Source organism: Kazachstania africana, chromosome 11, assembly GCF_000304475.1.
Source record: "Kazachstania africana CBS 2517 chromosome 11, complete genome".
Taxonomy (NCBI): Eukaryota; Fungi; Ascomycota; class Saccharomycetes; order Saccharomycetales; family Saccharomycetaceae; genus Kazachstania; species Kazachstania africana.
The window spans coordinates 406,957-431,928 of NC_018950.1; the positions used below are offsets into that span (position 1 = coordinate 406,957).

Sequence of the window (24,972 nt, forward strand, 5' to 3'; positions counted from 1 at the left end):
TATCTTTTTCTTTTTACTGTACTACAAAAAAGCACTATATAGCGGGAATATATGTATCATTTTGAAAAGTGTCTCTCATTTATCATGTTCAGTCACATAGTTCATTTCGCGTTCAGCCATTTTTAGGGCACACGATCTGACATTTGATACCAAGTTCTCGTAATCACGATTAAACTTTGTAGGGAAAATAGTAGATGTCTGACAATGGCACCCTTTGATGGAGGCCAATCTCGTATTATTTCGATGCATTGAAAATTCACAGTAATTTTGTCTCAAATCTGGAATTCCCGCAAATAAACCATGTCTAACATAAATGAATTGTCCATTATCATCAAAAGTTCTCGGTCTTCGAGATTTTCTTTGTCGTTCATAAAATATCCAAACATGAGTTTTCTTATTCTCGTAAGTTTGGGCAGAGTATCCAATTCTTCTTCGTCGCCTTTTACCAATTTCTTTATTAATATGGGCCTGTAGATTTCCTCTTTGACCATATTTTGGCCCGGTTCGTATGTCCTGTTGCTGTGACCATTGATTGTCATTAAATTGATACTGTGGTATAGAAACCATCGGAACACCAGTATCTGCATGGACAATCGGATTCAGAAAGAAGGGGGACTTACTAAGTTCAGCAAGGAACCAAGGAAGAACAGACATCTTTCTTTGTTATAATGCATATAAGTTAACTTTCGTGCCAACTCCTCTTCTACCTTTTATTATATCAACAAGCTATGTTTCTTCTTTGTTCAATGGGAGATAGTATTATTTTAGCCACAGTGTGTTTTTTTATCAATTGCTTATTACCTCAGTAATGGGGCTTTGTGACGTTTTTTCGAGAAAATTGACAAAGGATATACTTGTCGCAAAAAACGAATTAGCTATTAGTTGAAGCAAAGTTAGCTTACTTTTTTATTCTTTTCTTCTTCAGTATCAGCATTCTGATATCATGAAGTCTTACATCTTTCCTGCACAATGCACAATGACCAAGTTTTCTATAAGTTCTTGAACTGTTGACCATTTGGAATAAACAGTCACAGCAGAACACGTGGCCACATGGAGTCATCATTGCAACTTCTGGAGGGTCGAAACAAATAGGACATCTGTAATCCCTGGCGGCTTTGTACATTATAGGGGTTTCTGAGGATTCTTTGTTACTCATGACTTCCTCATCAGGAATCTCTATTACTTGCTGTTCCGCAGCTTCTGCATCCAAATCAATGGGGCCTATAGTTTCTTCTTGTTCAGAACTTGGTCCAATACTTTGTTCCACTTCATTGACATCAAGACTAATTGAATGTGTAGGGGCAATATCTGTTACGCTGCCCTCAGTGCTACTTCGTATTGTGTCAGCAACGTCAGCATTTATGGGACCTGAAGCTTCGGGTTGGAAAAATTCCTCTAGCTCGTCAAAGTTAATGGGAGTATGTCGTGGTTCGTTTCCTTCATCATTATTACATTCGAGGGCATTGTTTGATCCAAAGTCATCATCTGAAACATCGGCAGTTCTTTCTCCTAACACTTCAATAGACTCATCAGATTCATTTTCAGAGCTTGTTTCATTATTTCCGTCAGCTATAGAAGAAGAAACATTGGTTATTGTGTAGTTTTCCTCATCGTTTGAATCCTCATCACGTACAAGCGGGGTGGCCGTCGTAGGTACCACCCTCGGGTCCCTTGACTGTGCATGTAAGGAATCTGAGACGTCTACCCTTCTTCTCTTGTGACGTTCCACTTCAATAGGAGAATCTGTATCACTGTTCACATGTGGAGGGGTATCAGTCATTGTATGTCTCTCTAACCTTTAATAAACGCTTACTAAAAACGTTTAAAGAAACCTTCCCTGAACTGTACAAATAACTACCACGATTCAACCTTTGTATAAACGTACTGTCGTTATCTGGCCCTTCTTTGGTGTATCTTACACTTCGTACATATTTGTGTATGATATCAATCATTTCTGTCCTTGAAGATCCACTTATCCAGCATATTCTTGTCTTTTTTTTTTGTTGACTGCTCTTTGCAGCAGTACATTTTGCACCCATTACTTTTAGAAATTTCAAGTTTCCGAAAATGAAATTTCCAAAAAGTCGTTCGATTTTTTTGGCGCTTTTGTGCGCCCAATCTCAGACTAGAGTTTGATGTTCTTTCGCCTAGAGGACCTGCCCGTTTTCGCGGCGACAATCTACTGGCAGCACAGTCTCCCACCGAACCTCCAGAAGGAGAGAATGCTCGGGCTGCGCGTTCCAGCAGGGGAAGATGGGATATCCCAGTGAAGGGACGAGAATGGTGAGATGGGGATTAAGCCCCGACGGATACACTGGAAAATTATTCTGCAAAAGAATGAAACTTATATTGAATTTATATGTATAATTACAATCTATTCACAATAAGATAGGTTAGGAAAATTCCCAAAGAAATATATCAATAATGTCAGGTAACGGTGCTCAAGGTACTAAATTCAGAATTTCTGTATGTAAAATAACTGATACATGAAGTGATTATGAACCAGTTTTTGTGGATTCAAGATATAATCAATGGTCCACCAAGAAGTCAGACAAGAACGATCCAGGAAAATACTCGAAGCAGAGCTTATTTTGAAATAGTTTGAAGAAATCAATATTAACGCGCATGAAAGATTTTTCTATGAATTATATGAATGACATCGCAAGTTTACTAAAGGACCAAGGAAAGAAAGTAATAAGCAAAACTGGAAATTATAATATGATATTCTCTATACGAACACATTTTACTAACAAATCATCATTTCCCTTTGATTTTAAATAGTTAGGTTTACCAACTGGTGCCATCATGAATTGTGCTGATAACACTGGTGCTAGAAACTTATACATCATTGCTGTTAAAGGTTCTGGTTCTAGATTAAACAGATTACCAGCTGCTTCTTTAGGTGATATGGTTATGGCTACCGTTAAGAAGGGTAAGCCAGAATTAAGAAAGAAGGTCATGCCAGCTATCGTTGTCCGTCAATCCAAGTCTTGGAGAAGAAAGGACGGTGTCTACTTATACTTTGAAGACAACGCCGGTGTCATTGCTAACCCAAAGGGTGAAATGAAGGGTTCCGCCATCACTGGTCCAGTCGGTAAGGAATGTGCCGATTTATGGCCAAGAGTTGCTTCTAACTCTGGTGTTGTTGTTTAAGAGCTTCATTAAAATATGTATACATTAAAATTTTATTTAGTTTAAAGAATTAACAAAGTATAAAAATTCTGTAATAACTTAAATGGTTTACAAATTTATATATTTATTATTAGTATTATTACACTATTGGTACAAAATCATCAACGATGAAATATAACATCGAATTGTTTATTATTCATCTAACTTAAAAAATTGTCAAAAAAATGTTATATATTCGTTTCTGAGTTTATTAGTTGAACGTAGTTACTAGGTATGATACCAGTTTCACCATTTTCTCTCTTCGCCTTCCACCACCTACCTTCAATGTCGCTGACTCTTAAAATTTCACCTTGTTCAAATGATATCTCGTATTGATCTGATTCATCAGCTTGATACGAATATAGCGCCTTGGCTACATATGCAAAGTTGTCATCTGCAATATCACTATAGAGACCCAATGTGTCACCCATAGTAGATTCGGTGTTTCCATTGGAAGGCATGGACAAAAATGTGTCCTCGTTAGTGCTTTGAGGTATTTCTGTGAATGGCGCATTATTATTCACCGCATATGATGGTTCTGTATTTTCAAAATCTGCTAAAGCTGTTGATGAAACATAATTTTGAGGCGATACATCGGTATAAGCATTTGAATTAGGTACATCTCTGTTATTTCTTCTTTGTGGAATTTTGCTCGAACGTCGACGGGCTCTTAACAATGTAATTTCGTATGGAGATGGTTTCATGCCATGTAAAGAGTATGAATCGATCCATTTATTGGTTGGAGATGCGTTATCACCACCATAATAAAACATCCATATTATATTGATAATGGATAATAAGATTACACCTGCTGATGCTGCAGCTTTTTTAGAGCCATCTGAATAAATTAAATTTGTAGCACTATTAGTGTTATAAACGAGAGCGACTCCCATAGCAGCAGTTAGGAAAGACTTATAATAACTTATGACATCGTAACAATAAAATACTACCATTAGACATAATAGTAAAAACTGATATGCTATTCCCCACCAGGTAAACCTTGGAAACGATTCATTTGAAGATGCAGCCGCTATGGAGCCGGATAATGCTATAATCCATGATATTGTTGCGGCCAATATAGACGCTATTGCGAAGGGATCACCGAACAAATTTCCGAGACTAAACGTATGATCTATCCTATTTCTAGATCTATGAGCTCTGGCCTGAGATCCACTTAAAAATACCATCTTATCTTCCAGTTGAAGTGGTTTAGAGGTAAAATTCTGTGGTCTTGTTGTCGTGTTGCTATATATATTTTGAAAGAGATGAGAACATTTTTTTGTTTGTTACATCTGCCTGATCGCGTTTTACATCTGGCATTGGCATTCTCGCGCGCCGATGTTGTAAAGTTGATAGATCATCAAAAGGTCATATAGTTGTATAAAATTCGATTATATCATTGGTTATCACGTAGAAATGTATTATCACATAGAAATATGTTCTCAGATGTGAACGGATTCTCACTTAAAAATGTATTACCATGCTTTGAATGGATAATTCATGTATATATCATGTGGAATACCAGATGGCATGTCTCGTTAGGAGGTCATAGGGATTTCAGTCTCGAATGCGCCGTGAAGACGTAACTAGAGGCTACAAGTCTTTGATTCCACTCAACGGTGCATTCCATTCAATATTTACAAGGGTCGAGAGGAATTACGACTGTAGGTGACTATTTTTGAAGGAGTTTAGTCGAAAATCAATAACCTTTTCTCTTCGCATCTTTCACTATATCAATCAACTGTTTGAAACCCTTCATGAAATCCCTTCTATGACGTTCTGCCCTCTTAAGCTCAGCTTTCTTCCCTGGTTTCATGTAAAACCTCTGTTTTCTTCTATCTTGGGCAATTTGATTGCCGTTCATTATCGTATTGAGTCTTCTACAGGCAGTTGCAGTGTCAGAATTGAAGACTTCCACGGTCCTTCCCGTCTTGACACCAAAATTCCTGAATGACGAAACACGTTCTCTAATTTGTTCGTTCATGTTACTAAAATCATTCTTTTTTGTTTCCTTCTCCAGAGAAGAGTATCTACCACTGAGAGCAGAATTATTTCTACCTCTCGTTATGAAATGTGACCGCAATATATCAACAGGGACATCAGCATCTGTCTGGCATCGTACTATTGTTGTTGAGAAATCCCTTTCAAATTGCCTCCGCAACAACAGAAACTTCGAGAGTCCGTTATGTTTAAACATCTTATTCTTAACTCACAAGCTCTGGGAGCACAATTAACAGCCACTGAATGGATACAAGTTGTCCAGTTGCTGCTAAATATGATTGTGATGTTAATTATCTTCTTCTTTTCCCCTTCGGAGATAGTTGACGATGGAATATTTCATTGAACAGAGAAAAAAAAATACTTTCTGAGCAGCATTGCAGCATTATGCATCTTAACTTGGAATTGTCACAAGACTGTTGATTCAAGTGGTCTAAATCTAATTTGCTTTGGGCAAACACTCATAGAATTAGAATGTCAAGTGAAGTAGAAGCCAAGGAAGTGGAAAAGAAGGATATTTTAGAAGATGGAAATGAACAGGTGAAGGAGGAATCAGTTGTTAAGGATCCAGAGAATGGTGCAGCAGACTCCAAGAAGAAGAAAAAGAAGAAGAAGAAGAAGAAGAATAACGTCAAGAACATCGTGAATTTCTATCCTGATGAAGTTTATCCGGAGGGTCAATGGATGGATTATCATCAGGACTTCAATCTTGCACGTACGACAGATGAGGAGAAACGTTATTTACAGAGAGATGTGGAAAACCAAAGTCATTGGAATGAAGTGAGAAAAGGTGCTGAAATTCATCGCAGAGTCAGAAAACATATTCAAAATAAGATAAATCCGGGAATGACATTGACTGAAATTGCTGACATGATTGAAAATGCGACCAGAAAATTTACTGGTTCTGAAGATTTAAGAGCAATGGAGAATCCAAAGAGCCAAGGTATCGGTTTCCCCACTGGGTTATCGTTAAACCATATTGCCGCTCATTTTACCCCAAATGCAGGCGATAAGACTGTTCTAAAATATGAAGATGTTATGAAAGTTGATTTTGGTGTACAAATCAATGGTAATATCATTGATTCTGCATTTACCGTTTCATTCGACCCACAATATGATAATCTTTTGACCGCTGTTCGCGAAGCCACAAATACTGGTATTAAAGAAGCTGGTATTGATGTAAGATTGACTGATATAGGTGAAGCCATTCAAGAAGTGATGGAGTCCTATGAAGTGGAGATAAACGGTGAAACATATCAAGTGAAACCGTGTAGAAATCTTTGCGGTCACAATATTGGTCCCTACACTATTCATAACGGTAAATCCGTTCCAATTGTGAAAAATGGTGACACTACGAAGATGGAAGAAGGCGAACATTTTGCCATTGAAACTTTCGGATCCACCGGTAGGGGTTACGTTGTCCAAGACGGTGAATGTTCCCACTATGGGAGAACCCCCGGTCATTTCCCAACACCAACCTTGAACAGTGCCAAGAAACTGTTGAAAACCATTGACGATACCTTCGGCACTATTCCATTCTGTCGTCGTTACTTGGACAGACTAGGCGAAGAAAAGTACCTGTTTGCACTAAATAACTTGGTCAAACAAGGCATCGTCCAAGAGTACCCACCTTTAGTCGACATTCACGGCTCTTACACCGCACAATTTGAGCACACCATATTACTCCACCCACATAAGAAGGAAGTCGTTTCCAAGGGTGAAGACTACTAGAGAACCATTTGATGCTATATTGAACGTTATATATAAATATATAGAAAGTCCTCCAATGCCATGCATTCTCTCTCTCTCTCTCTCTCTATGCACGTGACTACTCTTGGCCGACGTATAGTATGATCATATCTTGACTCCGTCGTTGAAGAAGATAATGAGAAGTACAGCGTTTAGGGAGAATTGAATAGTTTTCATTAAGCTTTGAAAATTAAAAATTCGGCAATTATATGAGGCATAGTTATATAAACAAACGAAACTAAAAATTTTCAATTGTCTTGGCAAGATTGATAGAAACGTTTAGAAATTATCAGGGACGATGTCATTAGTTGAAATAAAGCCAGATGTGCTGGAATACAAGCGTATGTTTTGGAGAAAAAAAAATTTAGTTGAGAAAGTGCGGTTGTGGAGCTCATAGTGACATCTGTTGCTCACATATTTTCTTTCTATTGTTATTATTATGATTTACGTTTTTACTAACAAGTTTACCTTCATGTTCGTATAGCACCATTTACTGAACAATCTACTGAATATGCTACAATTACTAATAATTCCGAGCAAACTATTGCATTTAAAGTGAAGACTACAGCTCCAAAATTCTATTGTGTTAGACCTAATGCTGCTGTCGTTCAGCCAGGTGAGACTGTACAAGTACAAGTCATCTTCCTTGGTCTACCTGAAGAACCGGCTGCTGATTTTAATTGTCGTGACAAATTCTTGGTAATAACATTGCCTGCACCACACGATTTGGGTGAAAAGACCGTTGCTGAAGCATGGTCAGAATTAGAAGGTGAGTTTAGTAAACAGGCTATTTCCAAAAAGATCAAGGTCAAATATTTGATCGATTATAAACCTGAAGAAGCAGGTGAAATACAACGAGAAGAAGAAGAAGAGCAACAAGAAGAGAGTACTGTCAAACCAATTGAAAAGGAAGATATAGAGAAACCAGTTGAAGAACCAAAGGAAGACGTTGTTAAACCACTAGAAAAGGATGCTACCGGACCAAAGGAAAATGAAAATGGCTCCATAAATATATTTGGTATTTCTATTATTGTCATATTAGCACTTTTCCTTCGTTGGTATTTCTATTAAGAAGACAAAAAAAACAAAAAGGAACTAGCTATTCTGTATTATCTCTTTTTATATATTTAGGATGAACACTACTATTAACTATTAATACTATCACAATCATCTTAGCTACTGACTATATAGTGCCCGGCAAAAAGGATAAAATGTTATAATGAATTCAATTAATTTATTTTGTTAAAGAAAAAAATAATGAGGTAGACTATATATAAATGTACATATTTAAGCTTCTAAAGCTAAACGGCCCTTTGGGTTGGTGACCTTGACACCTAAAGCCTTAGCTCTGGCTAAAATACCGACTCTGTTCTTGGCGGAGACGTTGTGAGCGATTTCAGCAGCGTAAGATTTAGTGTGCATCATTAAAGTTTCTAAGTCTTTGATGTTAGCAACGACGAAAACCTTGTGACCGGAAGGAGTTAAGAACTTTGTCTTCTTGTTAGAACCGTAACCAATAGTTGGTTCAGCAATGTTGCCTCTGAATCTTCTTCTAACGACGGAGTCAATACCCTTTTGCTTTCTCCAGTTTTCAGCGACTCTGTGGTAACGGTCAGAGTGATGACGCTTAAACTTCTTGGAGTGTTTCTTGACAATTTTTGGGTGTGGTAAAGAAGAAGCCATCTAAATTGGAAATGTTAGTCATAAGATATTTCTATAACGAGAGAGAAGCAGATCTTATAGATATTAACACTCATTTTGCAGTTTGAAAATGGAAGAAAAAATTTATGCACGATATTTCAACGAGGCTATTCGTTATAGTGCGGGACTCAACTATAAAGCTATCCTCTTTTCTCTAATATGAAGACTATTGGGGGGGATACATACTTTTTAACTCACTATCTATTATCGGTTGTATTATCTCAATATATGGAAAAGTAGATGAACAGTACCAAGAGATCTTCTATAGCTTCGTCACATAATATTCAATAATTTTTCAATTTTGAAAAGAGCTTTGTTTGTCACTATTGACGTAAATTCCTCTTCATTTCATTCAAGAGACGCAAAGTCACTTCAGGATGGCATACAATCAGAGCAAGTATCTAATCATATTATATATTGTCTCCCGCAACTTGTAACCCCCCCCCCCTTCCCATATGGAGAATACAGTACGTCATATCAGAGATATTATATATGTGATGTACGGATGTTAATTCCCTCTCAACACTACCCGCCCGTTATTTATTTTTTATTTTTTTTGGTTTCTCGCGGATTCGCGTCGTCAGATCAACGGAGACCAAAATTCTAAGAGCCTGCGCAGCAAGTGAAGCAAATCACATAGACTAATAATTATATAAAAGGTCCTCCATTTGAAAGAGACAAGTGAAGATTAAAAACTAGAACAGGAATGGTTTATTTAGCCGCCCAGGTCACATAAATCATCTAAATTCACTTGTATTTAAGGTAGCGTTAGTTAATGATGTGTCGTTGTTATAACAATAGTAGTGATGAGATTACTACTACTACTACTACACGCCTCGATCTTTACCCGGGAATGGTTAACCCGGTATATAAGATACATGGTTTAGAGCCCGATGAATATAACAAGACACTTGCTAAGCAGGAAATTGAAAAGAGAAGACTTGATTGTGATAAAAACGACACAGCACTCCAGTACAAGAGGAGAAGATTCTGGTGAGCTTGAATGCGGAAAGTCCTGCTGTCACGTTTAAAAAAACATCCATATTTACATATATAAATGGAAAAAAAGATAAATTTTACATACAGATATATATTCTTAATGATAGGGAAGAAACAACTCAATTTTTTATAACAGGGAAAAATGAGATTTTTACCTTCTTAAATAATCTCTTAAATAATTACCTAATTTTTCAGCACCTTGTTCAACAACATCCTTCAAGATCTGTAATTCGTCATCGGCACTCGAATTGAAATCATAGTATGTAGAATGGCTTCCATTGCGTTGTGGGTATTGATTTTCATTTTGTTCTCCTTCTTCTTCTCCCTCGTCCTTACCAAAATAGCTTGACGAAGAAATAGATGTTGCATTATTGAAAGTTTTCAATTTTTCTTTGGCTTCTGATGATTCATTTTCATTGAAGCTGCCTCTACCGAAAAATTGATCGGATGAAATTGCCTTTTGCTCACCATATTTGGCAGCAACGTTACCAGTGTATTTAGGGCCTTGTGCAGCTCTAATAGACTCCTTATGCTCCTTAGCTAAGTCGTTTGCATTATTCATAGTCATACCAAATCCTAATTTTGCTAACTTTGGTTGCACCTCTTCTACGGTTGGCGCATGGTAAGTCTCTTGGAATGATTCCTCTTCATCTTCTTCATCTTCAATGTCATCTACATTGTCATTATTTTCATCAGCAAAGGAACTCATCTTATAAGTATTTGTTGCAGTATTATTTGATAGAGTGAAACTCTTCGTTTGACGTTCTCCTTTCTCTTCTTCAGCTTCTTTCTCAAATTGATCAAATAAGTCTTCTGCATTCTGCTTATCAACTTTTTTAGCTGATAATTTAGTTGGCTTTCTTGACGAGGATAAAATAGAATGTTTCTTTGTAGAATTACCCAAAATGGATGACGATTTCTTTCGTGATGACGATAATATAGATGAAGATGAATTATTTTTAGTAGATCTTTTTAAGTTGGATCCATTACCTGTATTTGATGGCGTTAAATTTTTTGGCGTATTTGAATTTGATACAGTAGGATTTGTAAAATTTGAAAAAAAGTCATCTACGCTATTATTAGCCGATGGGGTACCTGATGATGAATTAGTATCTTGAATTTCATCAAGATCATTTAATACTAATTCACTTGGGTACAATTCCATATCTTTAGAAACTTTCTTCTCTAAATGTTCTCTGTAACGTTTAGCAACATTACTAGTATATTTCACCTGAGCATTAACATTTGAAGTGTTTAGAAATTGTTTACCATTATTCTTCAAAAAAAATTCTTTGGCTTTATTATTACCACCATGTTTGAACCTTCTCAAATTATTGATTGTCCATTTATCCAGAGTAGATGATTTGACGAACGTAATATGGACACCCAAATTTCTATGAACAGCAGAACACTGAATACAAAGCAAAACACCGAATGGAACAGACGTCCAAGTTGGATTCTTATTACCACAATCAAAACAAACCTTATTTTCTAACTTACTGGATAATTTAGCGAAAACTTGCTTTCTAAGTTCGTCAGACACGAACACTTCACCATCTTCAGCACTCATTGTCCCTCTATCTTCGATATATAAATCACTCTCTCAACAGGTTTCCTATTACAAGTTGTCAATGACATATGATATAGCTGTTTTTTTCTTCCCGTTCTTTTCATTCTTGCTGTCTTTACGATCTTCCGTTACCCGGAATGGTGGTTTCTTATACTCAAGATGGATTTTCATATTTTGGTGGAAGCCCCATTGAAGTCAAGACTCATCTCAAACACACATATACATTATATTGTGATATAGAGCAACCACTTCGTTTCTCTAAATATTTACGAGCTTTCTGTATCTGTTTTTTTTTTCACATAGTGGGCTCGAAACATCAGAGTGCTGATTATAATAGGACTTTTGCGATTCGCTTTAGAGGAATTGCATCAAGAATAAATTACTAATAAGAAAGGAAAAACATTATACATATTCCATTTTTTCAAGCAGATATCTTTATCGAGAGGCGTTCTCACTATCATCTAACCACTCATCTTTACACACACCATGAATGCTTTAAAATTGCTGTCTTCAAATGCACTAAGATCTGCAACGCCCTCAGCCAGAATTCTGTTGGCAAGGTCAAGTGTGCTGTTACCTTTAGTACTACGCTCGTCTCATTCCTTAAAACATAGGACCCAGAATAGTAGAATACTCCACTATCAGAGGTACTATTCCACTAAGTCTAAGGAACCTAAATCATCTGACAAATCCAATAGGAAAGATGCAACGATAAATAATGAACTACTAGCGACAAAGGAACAAGAAGCAAACCAAAGTATCACAAATCCTGCTGCTCAAGCAGTTTTCTACAAGCTTTTGTTAGAGGCAAATTACCCACAATATGTCGTTTCCAGATTTGAAACACCCGGTATTGCGTCATCGCCAGAATGTGTGGAATTGTACATGGACGCTTTACAAAGAGTGGGTAGACATGCAGAGGCAGATGCTGTCAGACAGAATTTGCTCACAGCTAGCTCTGCAGGTGCAATTAATCCAAATTCAAATAGTAACAATATCGACGCATCTAAGCTTTTACAAAGTAATAAGTTTTCGTCCCTGTATTCGCCGTTTATGGGTTCCAAGAAAGAGCCAGTCCATGTTATTGTTTCTGAATCCACATTTACCGTAGTATCTAGGTGGATTAAATGGTTGGCAGTACTTGGTTTGTTGACTTATGGTGCTTCCGAGATGTTCAAATATCTCACAGAAAATACGTCCATCTTAAAGAATTCAGAAATTGCCGACAAATCGATTGATGTGAGCAAGACCGATGTTAAATTTGATGATGTCAAAGGTTGTGATGAAGCTCGCGCTGAATTAGAAGAAATTGTAGATTTCCTCAAGGACCCAACCAAATACGAATCCTTGGGCGGTAAATTACCAAAAGGTGTTCTTCTTACAGGACCACCAGGTACTGGTAAGACATTATTGGCTAGAGCTACTGCAGGTGAAGCAGGCGTTGATTTCTTTTTCATGTCAGGTTCGGAATTTGACGAAGTTTACGTCGGTGTTGGTGCGAAGAGAATACGTGAATTGTTTCAACAAGCTAGAAATCGTTCGCCTGCAATCATATTCATCGATGAATTAGATGCAATTGGTGGTAAGCGTAATCCAAAGGATCAAGCCTACGCTAAGCAAACTTTAAATCAACTATTAGTTGAATTAGACGGGTTTTCCCAATCAAGTGGTATTATAATTATTGGCGCCACTAATTTCCCTGAGTCTTTGGATAAAGCATTGACGAGACCTGGTAGATTCGATAAAGTGGTAAATGTCGATTTACCTGATGTCAGAGGTCGTGCTGATATCTTAAAACATCACATGCAAAAGATCACATTGGCACCTGATGTTGATCCTACTATAATTGCCCGTGGTACACCGGGATTATCAGGCGCTGAATTATCAAATCTAGTTAATCAAGCCGCTGTCTATGCGTGTCAGAAAAATGCAATTGCAGTTGATATGTCCCACTTTGAATGGGCAAAGGATAAGACTTTAATGGGTGCAGAAAAAAAGACTTTGGTATTGACCGATACTGCAAGAAAGGCTACTGCATATCATGAGGCTGGTCATGCAATTATGGCACTATATACAAATGGCGCAACACCTCTATACAAAGCAACGATTTTGCCAAGAGGAAGAGCGTTAGGTATAACTTTTCAATTACCTGAAATGGATAAAGTTGACGTTACCAAGAGGGAGTGTCAAGCAAGATTAGATGTCTGTATGGGTGGTAAGATTGCAGAAGAAATAATTTATGGTAAAGATAATACTACTAGCGGTTGTGGGTCAGATTTACAAAATGCAACCAATACAGCGAGAGCTATGGTTACACAGTATGGTATGAGTGATGAAATAGGGCCAGTAAATTTGAATGAAAATTGGGATAGTTGGTCAAATACAATCAAGAATATAGCTGACAATGAAGTTGTTAGATTTTTAAAGGATTCTGAAGAAAGAACTAGAAGATTATTGGCGAAGAAAAATGTGGAGTTACATAGATTGGCGAAAGGCCTGATTGAATACGAAACTCTGGATGCAAAGGAAATTGAAAAAATATGTAAAGGCGAGTCCATAAACAAATTGAAAGCAACTAGTAACAAGATAGTCGAAAGTTCTGATAACGATGAACGTAAAGATTTAGGAGGGAAAAAACCAAAAATTCCAACTTTGATTAAAGCATGAGATAATTTCCCTTCTGCACTTTGTAAATATATGAAAAGATCATACAGATTCATTTATACAGTAATAAATTATTGTTATATACGAAATTAACTAATCCGTCTTTAATCGTTTTTCCGGTGGCTCTGCTGTACTCTCTTGTCCTTCTCTCTTCTTTCTATATTTATTTATTAGTACCATTGGATGCTGGACATAGTAATTCTTGGCAGCGATTACCTTAGCATCTTGTGTAGGTACCACATCAGGGCTGAGTATCATTTCTTTGCAGCTGTTTATTATCGCAAGCAGTTTATCTAACTGAATGTTATGACTATTTTCATCACCGGTAAATTTAATTTCTAGGTATTTTGTAATCAGTTGTTCATCTTCAATCAGGAGGATTGCCAATGTAATTTGTGGTGGAGTGAAATGATAGATAATGTCCGTCAATAGAGATTCTGTAATTCTCTTACGACAAGCATCGTAAATTCGGCCCATATGATTCAAGTCCACTTTATCATGCAAAACGTTTTGAATATCAAGAAAAAACCCATGTAGAGGTTTATAAGGATGATGTAATAACAAAGAGAATTTTAAACTTTCTAACAATGTGAATTCGTATTTCAAAATTGCTTCTCGACTAGATTTAGCTTTTCTAGCAAAGGAATCTACACTGATGAAGTAATTTTCTGATTTGCACGCTAGAAAAATTGTTGTATGAACTAATTCCTTTGGATCAAATTCCATAACAGAGTTTTCAATAAAAAATTTCTTGAAAAACACAATAGCTGTAGCTGTTACTTCGGTAGGTAGATTTAAATGCTGTGAAATGACTTTGACTTTTTGCGTATAGAAGTTAACAAGCTTCAATTCCTCCTCCATTGTCAACGGTATAGCTTTTGTACTTGTAATATTTAATTCATCATTAGTTAAAGTTTGAGAGCCTATAAATTTTTTCATATCCTCTTCTATTTTCTGGGTAGCTCTTGAATTCGTCTCCAATCTTTTCTGTTTCAGATTATCCTTTGTGAAGGACCAGAATCTATACTGGGAAGAATGTCTGTATAAGTCATCATCTGAGATTACTTTATAATTTGGTGGTTTATCAGGAACCACCGGATCAGGCGTTGCTGTGGTAGAGTTATTGGCAGTTGAAACAGGTGTAGATTCCGACATTTAACTGGTTAATATAGTCAAAGAAGGTTTTTTAGAGGATCTGTAGTTTCTTGTTTGATACTTTATTCTATACTAGATGGTATCAGATTTTTCCTGATATATATATTATAAGCACGCTTGAAAAGTAACCGTTACCCGGTTGTACATCATCTGGCTTTGAAACAACTTTAAGATCCCTCAGAGCCTCATTTATTGACAGTTTCATTGCTTTCCACTCCTTTGTATCGTTTCACGGCTGTTGCGATGGCACTTCTGCATTTCCTGGTGAAGGGTGATGATGGAAACTAGTGTCTTCTAAAACAAAACATCTTGAGTAAAAAAGATGCGGTTAAAACGAAAAAGAGCAGGAGAAACAGCATCACAATCTGTAAATATCGCTTGTAGCCAAAATGCACCGCACGTTCAATATATTTCTAGTATTTGACCTGACAGTTTCGCCGTATTATATACAGTCAAGTTTCTCTATATTAAAGTTTCTCATGATTTCGGAGTTCTAAACTATGCGAATACGCAATTCCCATTGAGATGGGATTGGGAAAAAAATGACGTGGGAAGCATATCAGCATATTCGAGAAACGCTCTCCACTTACAGTTAAGTTATAATCTAGTGTTTCACATCACAATTCAAGAAGAATCCTAGCTTAGTGATTCATAACACAACGGGACGTTTAGGAACTCTACCATTGCCAAGTTAACTCATACGCGGAGATAATTTGTTCTTTTAAATCCCTTCCCTGATACTCTTTCCATTTCTTTACCTGTACATTCATTTATACAAGACAGATACCTAACAGTCTCTGTTATACTTCTTCATTTTTACTTCTTCTGTTTGACCTCCACTACTGACAGACGTTCAAGTGGACTCATATACGGATTAAGGGCTTTTTCACATCAGAAACCCACTATATTGACCACTTTATTTCGTGAAACGCTTCATTGCTCCGACTACCAAGGCTAGTCATCATCATCCACCAGGGCACATCGATCAACTCGGCTGCCATCATCGACACGTTTTACTGTCACAAAATTTAAAGGACTTTTCCCTACAAAAAAACGTCATCTTTCCTTATATTACACTTTTATCGCCTATTGGCTGAAGAGGAAACGACACTGACAGAAAGTGGGAGCACAAGACATTATTGAAAACAATATAGAGTGGCATTTCAAATTATCTTTTATTTCATTTGGCTAAATTATATCCACTTGCATAATGATTAATTTAAAGGACTGGATTTATTTTAAATCCAGCTATACGATATTAAAGAATACGGGAACTCCAACTGCTGAAGAACTTGATGGAAGAGAAAAGAGAAAGAAGTATCTCTTTGTTACACTAGCCTTCACCATATTTATTATGCTATTCACAGCTCTAATTGTTGTTATTTGTACAACTTTTCAACTAGTCAAGGCGTCCTCCTTTTTCCCAAGTAAATCTTCATCTACTACAAACTTTAGTTCAACCAGTGATGTGGCTCCCGAAGCAACCATTATTCCATTCACCAATGGACATGACTTGGACTACAATTCTGAAACAAGAAGAGCCTCTAAGAAGCTTTATGAACTATTAACGGATTTTGATACCAGTTACTATGACGACGAAAATATGATACTAGGAACAATAAAATTGACCAAGAACGTTTATTCAAGGCAACCTTATGTTGCAAACGGTTACATTGGTTCGAGAATACCAAATACAGGGTTCGGATTTGCCTACGATGAACTTAATTTCTTCTCAGATGCCCCCGGTGCTTTAAATAATGGCTGGCCATTAAGAAATCAACGGTATGCAGGTGCTTTTGTCTCTGATTTCTATTCTTTGCAGGAAAAATTAAACTCAACGAATTTTCCTGAAATCGATAACATCGGTTATAGTACAGTTCTTTCTTCAATACCTCAATGGACTGATTTACAATTTAGTCTTTATAATGATACGATATGGTTTAATCCACTCGAGATTGAACTAGATGATATAACAAATTACAGTCAAAATTTATCGATGAAAGATGGTATCGTCACTACAGAAATGGATTGGTTAAATAATATGATACATGTTAAGAGCGAAATTTGGGCGCACAGAAATATTCATCCTTTAGGAATGGTAACTTTGGAACTTTCCTTAAACGTAGACAATCTTCCTGAGGGATTTGGACAAGTCGATATAAACGTCTACGATATTTTGAATTTTACAACTTCACAAAGAACCTACTTGAAGGATTTGGGTTACAATGAAAATACCGACAATGGTAATGGTATTTACATGATTATTGAACCAGATAATGTCCCTTATTCTAATGCAGCTCTATTTTCAACTTGCTCTTTACATTCTAATTTTACTAATAATAATTTTAAATTTAATTTTACTTCAAAAGAAGAAGGTTACGTTTCCCAAGTAAGCCAGAATCATTTATCAAGAGATAACCCAAAACTGGTCATTCACAAATATGTTGGCATCATATCTACTGAATACAATACTAACTCCGAAAATATTACAAATATTGATTTAGCGACTAAAACTGCCACAAATAGTAAAGGCAATTACGAATTATTGAAATCTTCACATAAGCGAGCTTGGTATGCCCTATATAATGATGCGTTCATTGAAATCCCTTCTGATGCACTGTTGGAAATGACAGCAAGATCGTCTTTGTACCAATTACTTGCCAATACAAGAGCCTATAACGTTTCCAGTGATAGAGGCTTGCCAATAGCTGTCAGTGGTTTATCTTCAGATTCATATGGAGGTATGGTCTTCTGGGACGCTGATCTATGGATTGAGCCTGCAATTTTACCGTTTTTCCCTCAGATAGCTTTGAATATGAATAATTATAGAAATTCAACGCACGCTCAGGCCAAATTGAACGCTGAACAGTATGGTTTTCCTGGCGCCGTTTATCCGTGGACTTCAGGTAGATATGCTAACTGTACGTCAACTGGTCCGTGCATTGACTACGAATATCATATCAATGTTGATATTGCATTGGCAACATTCTCAATCTATCTAAATGGTGGTGATGGGATTGATGACACTTATCTCAGATATACAACATGGCCTATTGTAAGGGATGCTGCAATTTTTTTTAGTGTCTATGCCAAGTATAATAGCACTTTGGGGGTGTATGAAACCTACAACTTAACAGACCCTGATGAGTATGCAAATCATGTTAACAATGGTGCTTTCACCAACGCTGGTATCAAGACACTATTGAAATGGGCTACTGATATCGGAAATCACCTCAATGAGTATGTTGATCCAAAATGGATGGAGATATCCAAAAATATATTAATTCCAAGGTCTTCCTCAAATATTACCCTTGAGTATTCAGGAATGAATAGTACTGTAGAAATTAAACAAGCTGACGTTACGCTAATGGTTTACCCATTGGGTTATATTAATGATGAATCGATCTTGAATAATGCTATAAAGGACTTATACTATTATTCTGAAAGGCAATCAGCTTCAGGTCCTGCAATGACTTATCCAGTGTTTACGGCTGCTGCTGCTGCTTTATTAAATCATGGGTCTTCGTCACAGAGCTACTTATATAAATCAGTGCTACCATACTTAAGAGCACCATTTGCCCAATTCAGTGAACAATCAGATGATAACTTTCTAACTAACGGTTTAACTCAGCCAGCTTTTCCTTTTTTAACAGCTAATGGAGGTTTTTTGCAAAGTATTTTGTTTGGTTTGACCGGTATCAGATATTCATATGAAGTTGAAGAAGATACTAAGAATCTGATAAGAGTTTTGAAATTCAATCCGTCCAAACTACCTCTTCTACCAGGAGGTATTGCCATTAGAAATTTTAAATACATGGGACAAACATTAGATATTATAATTAATGATTGTAATGGTACCATTGTTCATAAATCAGGTAATGAGTCCATCAGGATCAAAGTTCCAGATAGGCAACTAATTCGCGACAGAGATATAAAGGTTTTTGACCGTACTGAGAATGCTTTGAATCGTCGTGCTTTTGATGAAGACGCTGGACTCTCAAAACATGCAACCTACTATACTCTGCACCCACAAGAAGAGTTCATTTTGCAATTATATACACCTAATCTAAATGTCGAAGGAAATTTAATTGAAAGCAAGCAAATCACTAATCTAACTGCAGGTGTACCAGGTGACGTTCCGTATTCAGCCTTAGATGGTAATAATTTCACACATTGGCAGCCAATTAACAAAGATTTCAAAGGTAAATTATTGATAGATTTAGGTGACCAAAATGAACAAGAAATCAATGGAGGAATGATTTTATGGGGCCAACGGCCTGCAAAGAATATTTCAATATCGATTTTACCTCATACAGAGCGTATCGAGCTAATTTTTTCCAAAGTGACAGAAATCTTAGAGGATCCAAATGTTTTGGATACGAAAAAGGAAATCAAGGATTTTTTGACAAGTTTATTAGAAAATGACAGTCCATCTACTGCAGCCTGTTCGAACGACGTTTTGACTATTTTAAATTGGAAGAATGATGATTTTGGTTCAATTATGAAACAACTTCCGGACGTATCTTCGTTACACGAAAATTTTGTAACTATTATTGATGATATGGAGGTTAAGCCCACAGAGCCTTATTACCACGAAGTAATGGAAGGAACGTTAATTGAACTTCTGCCCAGTAATAGGACTGAATTTAAAGTTGACTATGACAACGTTGACTTTAATAAATCTGTTAATTGTTTCCACGATATAAGTGACATCAACGGATGGAAGAAAGCAAGGTACATTGTCGTTTCTGTGGAGGGTACTTTTGATGATGATGATGATGAAAGAGGTGCAACAGTTAAGGAAATTGTACTGACATCTTAATTTTTTAATCTTCTTTCTCTGAATTGTATTTAAAGTTCAAATGATTTTTTTCAAGTGCATTTTGCATATACTTCTATATTTATGTATGTCAAAACTCAATTATTCCCATTTGATGTTTTTTTGATTAAGATACGTTGTTCTGGAGCGTCAACTTAATGGTTGATTATAATGGCCCAGATTTTAATTAATTTTAATAACAGTAATTTATATATTGTTAGAATAATCGTGATGCAGTAATTTGCAACACCCGAAGCATCTATGAGTTTAGTAATTGAAGTAGATAATGTTTTTTTTTAGATAAGAATGTGGGTCGCATTTTCAAAAGTGAATAGGCACCATGAATATTAACATCACAGTAGTCCGGATGTCAATAAATTTCAAGTTTATTTAACAATGGAAAAGGCTGGTCAACGTGTAGGTGCAATATTGTTCTCTCCTATTTCTCTGAGAATATTTCGACTATTTAGTTTATTTTTATTTTTCATTGGTGTCATAGTGTTTCGAATACTTGCCTGATCAAAGCTAAATTTAAAATACCAGATTATTTACAAAATAAAAGACTAAATATCGACTAACTTGAGTACCGAGGTCGAAAAAGCACTGCTTGGCAATTCTAATAGAATACTAGTTACATTAATTACGTAGATCCAATTAAAAGTAGCTTCGGACTTTTCCGGGACATCGTTTTATCAATACTCAATTATTTGATCGAACTTTTTCTGAAAAATCATCTGGCGCCATCTATAGGATTATTGACAAACTTTCCATAAAGTTATACCCATAAAGTACCCAGAAAATATGTGGGGGGGTCGTTAAAATAACATTTTAATGAAATTTGTAAAAATTTCCAAAAAAATAAATGCGAATTCTGTGGATCGAACACAGGACCTCCAGATAACAGTTGACCGAAGTTAACAATCTTCAGTCTGGCGCTCTCCCAACTGAGCTAAATCCGCTACTTTTTGGTGTTTGGGTTAAATTCAAGAAAAATATTATGAACCGTATCACCTTAACTACACCCTTTCCTCAACTTTACCCTCAGAAATTAAAATATGCCCACAAAGAATAGGGGCTATATTGTGCTAATAGAATTGAAGACACTGCGAGTTAAGTGGAGTTCGAAGCTACTGGATCATCACATCACTCTTATCATGATAAAAATTATGAATTTTTTTTAATAGCTATCTGAAGTAGTTGTCATACCAGTTGCTACTAGTAAATATACAAATATTTCTAAAGTAAATTGCTTTCATCCTCACAACTGCCATACAGAACTCAAAGATGTTGATTGACGTCATTCCACTTCTAACATCTTAGGGTACTATTGGACCCAAGTCCATTACTTAGTAACTGCCATAAGTGTTAGAGTAAAGTATATGATTTTACAAACTTCACGCTTTTGCCTTGCAAATGTTATTTTCTTGACATTATTTAGAAAAAAATCCTCTTATAATCATTATATCCATAGACAATGTGGCACGTACCGTGGAACGTACCCTTGAAGTTATACTGGCTAGTTAATTTTGCTTCTTAATAACTTATTCAGTTGTCCTGTATAAGAATACATGTCATTACAGGGCCCGCTACGGTAACAGAAGTATTTGGATACTGTTCGTAATCTCGACAGATTAGGCCTCTCTTTCTCAACCTCAAATATTCCAAATCATCACAAGAGTATGCCACTACCAGCATTGAATATGCCAGTAATTGGAGGGTATGCCTATTGATTATTCAAACGCGTTTCTTTGCTGTCATAATGGACGATTTACACTACGCTAAACATTTCAATATAAAAGCGAGTTGACAAGACGTCGAAAAGGGGATATGGATCACATCGAATAAGCCTACATTTGCAGTTGAAAAGTATCAAGAAGATTTCTGCAATGTCTGACTTCACATCCAGTGTTCAATGGCAATTCAAGCAATTTGATAGAGTAAGTGCCTAGCTAGCTTTATAACGGGAGATTTTAAGCGTAATACTAACAATTACTTCATGATAATGATGATGATGATGCCATAAGCAATTACAAAAAAATAACTTTCTAAACGCACTAGAATCAAGAACAAATGTTCCAAAATCTTATCTAGTCTCTGGATTTACTTTTGTTTATCTCTTATTGACATTTTTGAATGTCGGAGGAATTGGACAGATTTTATCCAATTTTGTAGGGTTTGTACTACCAACTGTCCATTCTATCAATGCTATTAAGACGAAGACAAAAGATGACGATACTAAATTACTAGCTTACTGGATCATATTCTCATTCCTGAATGTTATCGAATTCTGGTCAAGTGCAATCTTATACCTGATTCCATTTTATTATTTTATTAAGATAGTTTTCTTAGTGTATATCGGTACTCCATCCACAGGCGGTGCTGTTTTGTTATGGAACAAATTCATCGAACCAGTTTATGATCGCTCAATTGGCCACTTCATGCAAACCAACGATATCAGAAGTGCTGTCGACAATGCCGAAGAAGCAATGGCTACCGGCGCTTCTAGACACATTCATAAAAACTAATAAATTTTTATATACTTATTTTTGTCTTTTGTACTTAATTTATATAAACTTTTATCAATTTCTTCTTTCTGTAGTTCCTAAACTTTCCTTCAAATGCTTTGACTGAATTTATAATCAAATTGTTCGTTAATCATTTCATTATTGATCGTAAATGTTACTTTAACTCTTAATTTCAATTTACCAGAACCACTAATCTTTAAAGTTTGCATGGAAACTTCGTTTGACTTTATGTCATTACCTGGACGTAACTGAGTCAGGGTCAGTTTCTGGGTTTTGGTAACAGCGCATTGTGTTTGTAAATTCGTCAAAGAATTTGATTTTGCTTTGAAGTACATGTCGATTTCGGCTGCTCCTTCACTAACTTTAACAGCATTAGTGTATACTGCAATATTGCTTGTATCGTGGACTGTTACTGCTTCTTGAGGAACAATCAGCGACTCATCGACAGTTGTTTTTTCCTTTGTCTCAGCGTGTAGATCAAGAAATAATGAATCACTAATATTCCCAGTTTTGGTGGTGGTAGCAGCAGGTTTAGAATCGTCAATATCACTGAGTAAATCTAATAACAAATCGTTATTTCTATTGGAAGGCTTTGTAGTCGTTTCAGATTGAAAAGTATCCTTTATAGAAGGTGTCACTACTTTTCTCTCAAACTTTGGCATAGCTTGTAATATTAAATTCTTAACATTTGCCGGCTGGTCGAATAATAATCCGCATTGAACACTCTTTGCTTGAATAATCAAGTTTGGATTCTTATCATGACCTAATATCAGTTGCCTTAATTTTTCAATACATTGGGAATCACTTATTTTTGTTGACATTTTTAATGAAGAAGTTAAGATATATTGAATTATTCTATTATTATTACTCAATGAGTGATAATCGTTCAATTTAATGAGATAATCAGTAAGCGATTTTTCATTAACGACTTTATTGTTTGTTTTCTTGCTGGAAATGATTAGGTTAGCATATTCACCGATACACCATATATTTACCAGTTGTAAACCTACATTATCAGAGAGATTCAAATTATCGTTCTCATTTTCGGTGAAAGATAGGAGAAGTAATTTTGAAAGTGATTCAATCTTGTACTCCATATTTTGGAAGTTGTTTATTGTTATTAAAAATTCATTAATCTTATCTAAATTGATAAAATTTCCAACCAATTTTAAGATTTCAACTAAGCTATCGAATTTGAATTTTGCAACTTCTAGATTTTTATTGTTATTGTCAAAAATTTCAAATTTGCTAATTAAATTATCAATGGTAAAGACAATCAAAGTTTTAAAATCGTCAATGTCAATATAATTGGAATTGTAAATGTAATTACTTTTAGATATTTTCCTTAGGAAATTTATCAATTCAGTCGATAATTCTAAGAGATTATTTTCGTTGACGATAGCAAAAGTCAATTCCAAAGCCCTAAATTTAATTGAGATATCATGATCGTATAAACAATGCAGAATAAATTTTCTATGTCTCTGAACGACGTCTAATTCTTCTGGGACCGCTTTGATTAAAGTGTTCAAAGCCACATATTTGATATTGTTGTTTGAATTTGATCTTTTAGTATCTGCACTGACTTTTAAGAAATTTGCCAGGATATTTATACCTAAGACACGTAATGGTTGATCTAATTTTAATTCGAAAGTTGTCTTCGCAATTTCATACAAGATTGCATGACCTGCATTTTTTTTGGAGTCCGTATTTGTAGCGATCTGAGTCAATAGATCGGTAAATTTATCATTAAATTGTGTAATTTGACTCAAATTTAATTCGTTACCAATCTTAAAAATCCATTTTATGGTAGTAATCAATTCTACTTGGAGAAAAGGATCCTGAATACCTTGAACGTCATAAGATGGTTCTAAATTTTTAGAATTTAGGGTTGATAGACGTTGAAATAAATGAGGTATTATTTTGGACAAAGAATTTAATATGATGGTTGTGTCATTTTCCTTTGAGAATATTTCAAAATTGATTAACATGGATTGCAACACTTTACAGATCCCTAAATAGACTGCATGCGTTAGGATGAAATCATTTGATAATAATTTTTCATTTAAGATTTGTACGGGGAAGATTTCTAAAATTGTATGATCTTTCATTATCAATTTTGCAATGCATTGTAAAGCTTTCTTGATTAGGAAAGAATCATTTGAATTTTTTAAGATGTTTTCAACATCAGGATATAAATCTCTTGCCAATTCATTGGAACTCAGGGAACCCAAAGTGGTTAATGCTAAAGAAACGATATATTTATTTGGATGATGCAAATCATTGTTTAACATGTTAGTTAGAAGGGTTAAGAGACTTTGAGATTCATCTAAAAGTAACATAGTTGAAAGATAACCTAAACGTTTATCGCTGAAATCATCTGAAGCGATCAAATTGATACATTCTACTTGGCCAAAATGAGTTTTTTCACCCAGGATGTATAAATATAACAATTTTGAGATATTAATTCTTTTCTTCGAATGAGATAGATGATCGTCTCTTAATTTTGTTCTAATCTTAGCAGATTGTTTTGTTATGATGGCTCTTTCATCCGCCAAAGTTTTGGCGGAACGAACGTCTTTGATGAACGATCTCAATGAGGATGCGACCATTGTTGGAGTGAG

General features: G+C 35.7%; 14 protein-coding genes and 1 non-coding gene across 15 annotated transcripts; 6 read left to right on the forward strand and 9 right to left on the reverse strand.

Annotated features, from left to right (window-relative positions):
- Positions 1 to 75: 75 nt before the first annotated feature.
- Positions 76 to 654, reverse strand: SPR6 (Spr6p; the record flags this gene model as incomplete). The annotated part of the gene is made up of 1 exon (XM_003959637.1): positions 76 to 654. One exon carries the CDS (start codon positions 652 to 654, stop codon positions 76 to 78), a length of 579 nt encoding a protein of 192 aa, XP_003959686.1.
- A 244-nt stretch (positions 655 to 898) lies between these two features.
- SLX8 (SUMO-targeted ubiquitin ligase complex subunit SLX8) lies at positions 899 to 1,780 on the reverse strand (the record flags this gene model as incomplete). The annotated part of the gene is made up of 1 exon (XM_003959638.1): positions 899 to 1,780. The coding sequence occupies one exon, from the start codon at positions 1,778 to 1,780 to the stop codon at positions 899 to 901; it is 882 nt and encodes a 293-aa protein (XP_003959687.1).
- A 644-nt stretch (positions 1,781 to 2,424) lies between these two features.
- Positions 2,425 to 3,153, forward strand: RPL23B (60S ribosomal protein uL14; the record flags this gene model as incomplete). Its single annotated transcript, XM_003959639.1, has 2 exons — positions 2,425 to 2,466; positions 2,782 to 3,153. The coding sequence occupies 2 exons, from the start codon at positions 2,425 to 2,427 to the stop codon at positions 3,151 to 3,153; spliced, it is 414 nt and encodes a 137-aa protein (XP_003959688.1).
- A 206-nt stretch (positions 3,154 to 3,359) lies between these two features.
- Positions 3,360 to 4,358, reverse strand: SHO1 (osmosensor SHO1; the record flags this gene model as incomplete). Its single annotated transcript, XM_003959640.1, has 1 exon — positions 3,360 to 4,358. The coding sequence occupies one exon, from the start codon at positions 4,356 to 4,358 to the stop codon at positions 3,360 to 3,362; it is 999 nt and encodes a 332-aa protein (XP_003959689.1).
- A 512-nt stretch (positions 4,359 to 4,870) lies between these two features.
- On the reverse strand, positions 4,871 to 5,368 carry MRP21 (mitochondrial 37S ribosomal protein bS21m; the record flags this gene model as incomplete). The annotated part of the gene is made up of 1 exon (XM_003959641.1): positions 4,871 to 5,368. The coding sequence occupies one exon, from the start codon at positions 5,366 to 5,368 to the stop codon at positions 4,871 to 4,873; it is 498 nt and encodes a 165-aa protein (XP_003959690.1).
- Positions 5,369 to 5,643: 275 nt separating this feature from the next.
- MAP2 (methionine aminopeptidase) lies at positions 5,644 to 6,900 on the forward strand (the record flags this gene model as incomplete). The annotated part of the gene is made up of 1 exon (XM_003959642.1): positions 5,644 to 6,900. One exon carries the CDS (start codon positions 5,644 to 5,646, stop codon positions 6,898 to 6,900), a length of 1,257 nt encoding a protein of 418 aa, XP_003959691.1.
- Positions 6,901 to 7,216: 316 nt separating this feature from the next.
- KAFR0K02030 (uncharacterized protein) lies at positions 7,217 to 7,989 on the forward strand (the record flags this gene model as incomplete). Its single annotated transcript, XM_003959643.1, has 2 exons — positions 7,217 to 7,259; positions 7,403 to 7,989. The coding sequence occupies 2 exons, from the start codon at positions 7,217 to 7,219 to the stop codon at positions 7,987 to 7,989; spliced, it is 630 nt and encodes a 209-aa protein (XP_003959692.1).
- A 216-nt stretch (positions 7,990 to 8,205) lies between these two features.
- Positions 8,206 to 8,601, reverse strand: KAFR0K02040 (60S ribosomal protein eL32; the record flags this gene model as incomplete). Its single annotated transcript, XM_003959644.1, has 1 exon — positions 8,206 to 8,601. The coding sequence occupies one exon, from the start codon at positions 8,599 to 8,601 to the stop codon at positions 8,206 to 8,208; it is 396 nt and encodes a 131-aa protein (XP_003959693.1).
- Positions 8,602 to 9,769: 1,168 nt separating this feature from the next.
- GLO3 (ADP-ribosylation factor GTPase-activating protein) lies at positions 9,770 to 11,188 on the reverse strand (the record flags this gene model as incomplete). Its single annotated transcript, XM_003959645.1, has 1 exon — positions 9,770 to 11,188. The coding sequence occupies one exon, from the start codon at positions 11,186 to 11,188 to the stop codon at positions 9,770 to 9,772; it is 1,419 nt and encodes a 472-aa protein (XP_003959694.1).
- Positions 11,189 to 11,674: 486 nt separating this feature from the next.
- Positions 11,675 to 13,855, forward strand: YME1 (i-AAA protease YME1; the record flags this gene model as incomplete). Its single annotated transcript, XM_003959646.1, has 1 exon — positions 11,675 to 13,855. The coding sequence occupies one exon, from the start codon at positions 11,675 to 11,677 to the stop codon at positions 13,853 to 13,855; it is 2,181 nt and encodes a 726-aa protein (XP_003959695.1).
- A 90-nt stretch (positions 13,856 to 13,945) lies between these two features.
- CCL1 (TFIIH complex kinase subunit CCL1) lies at positions 13,946 to 15,007 on the reverse strand (the record flags this gene model as incomplete). The annotated part of the gene is made up of 1 exon (XM_003959647.1): positions 13,946 to 15,007. The coding sequence occupies one exon, from the start codon at positions 15,005 to 15,007 to the stop codon at positions 13,946 to 13,948; it is 1,062 nt and encodes a 353-aa protein (XP_003959696.1).
- Positions 15,008 to 16,217: 1,210 nt separating this feature from the next.
- On the forward strand, positions 16,218 to 19,829 carry ATH1 (alpha,alpha-trehalase ATH1; the record flags this gene model as incomplete). The annotated part of the gene is made up of 1 exon (XM_003959648.1): positions 16,218 to 19,829. The coding sequence occupies one exon, from the start codon at positions 16,218 to 16,220 to the stop codon at positions 19,827 to 19,829; it is 3,612 nt and encodes a 1,203-aa protein (XP_003959697.1).
- Positions 19,830 to 20,689: 860 nt separating this feature from the next.
- On the reverse strand, positions 20,690 to 20,785 carry KAFR0Ktrna7F. Its single transcript has 2 exons — positions 20,748 to 20,785; positions 20,690 to 20,726 (listed from the first exon to the last, which is right to left on the reverse strand). It is a non-coding gene; the product is annotated as a tRNA-Phe (tRNA).
- A 927-nt stretch (positions 20,786 to 21,712) lies between these two features.
- YOP1 (Yop1p) lies at positions 21,713 to 22,351 on the forward strand (the record flags this gene model as incomplete). Its single annotated transcript, XM_003959649.1, has 2 exons — positions 21,713 to 21,763; positions 21,851 to 22,351. 2 exons carry the CDS (start codon positions 21,713 to 21,715, stop codon positions 22,349 to 22,351), a joined length of 552 nt encoding a protein of 183 aa, XP_003959698.1.
- Positions 22,352 to 22,440: 89 nt separating this feature from the next.
- Positions 22,441 to 24,960, reverse strand: APL4 (AP-1 complex subunit gamma; the record flags this gene model as incomplete). Its single annotated transcript, XM_003959650.1, has 1 exon — positions 22,441 to 24,960. The coding sequence occupies one exon, from the start codon at positions 24,958 to 24,960 to the stop codon at positions 22,441 to 22,443; it is 2,520 nt and encodes an 839-aa protein (XP_003959699.1).
- Between the last annotated feature and the right edge of the window lie 12 nt (positions 24,961 to 24,972).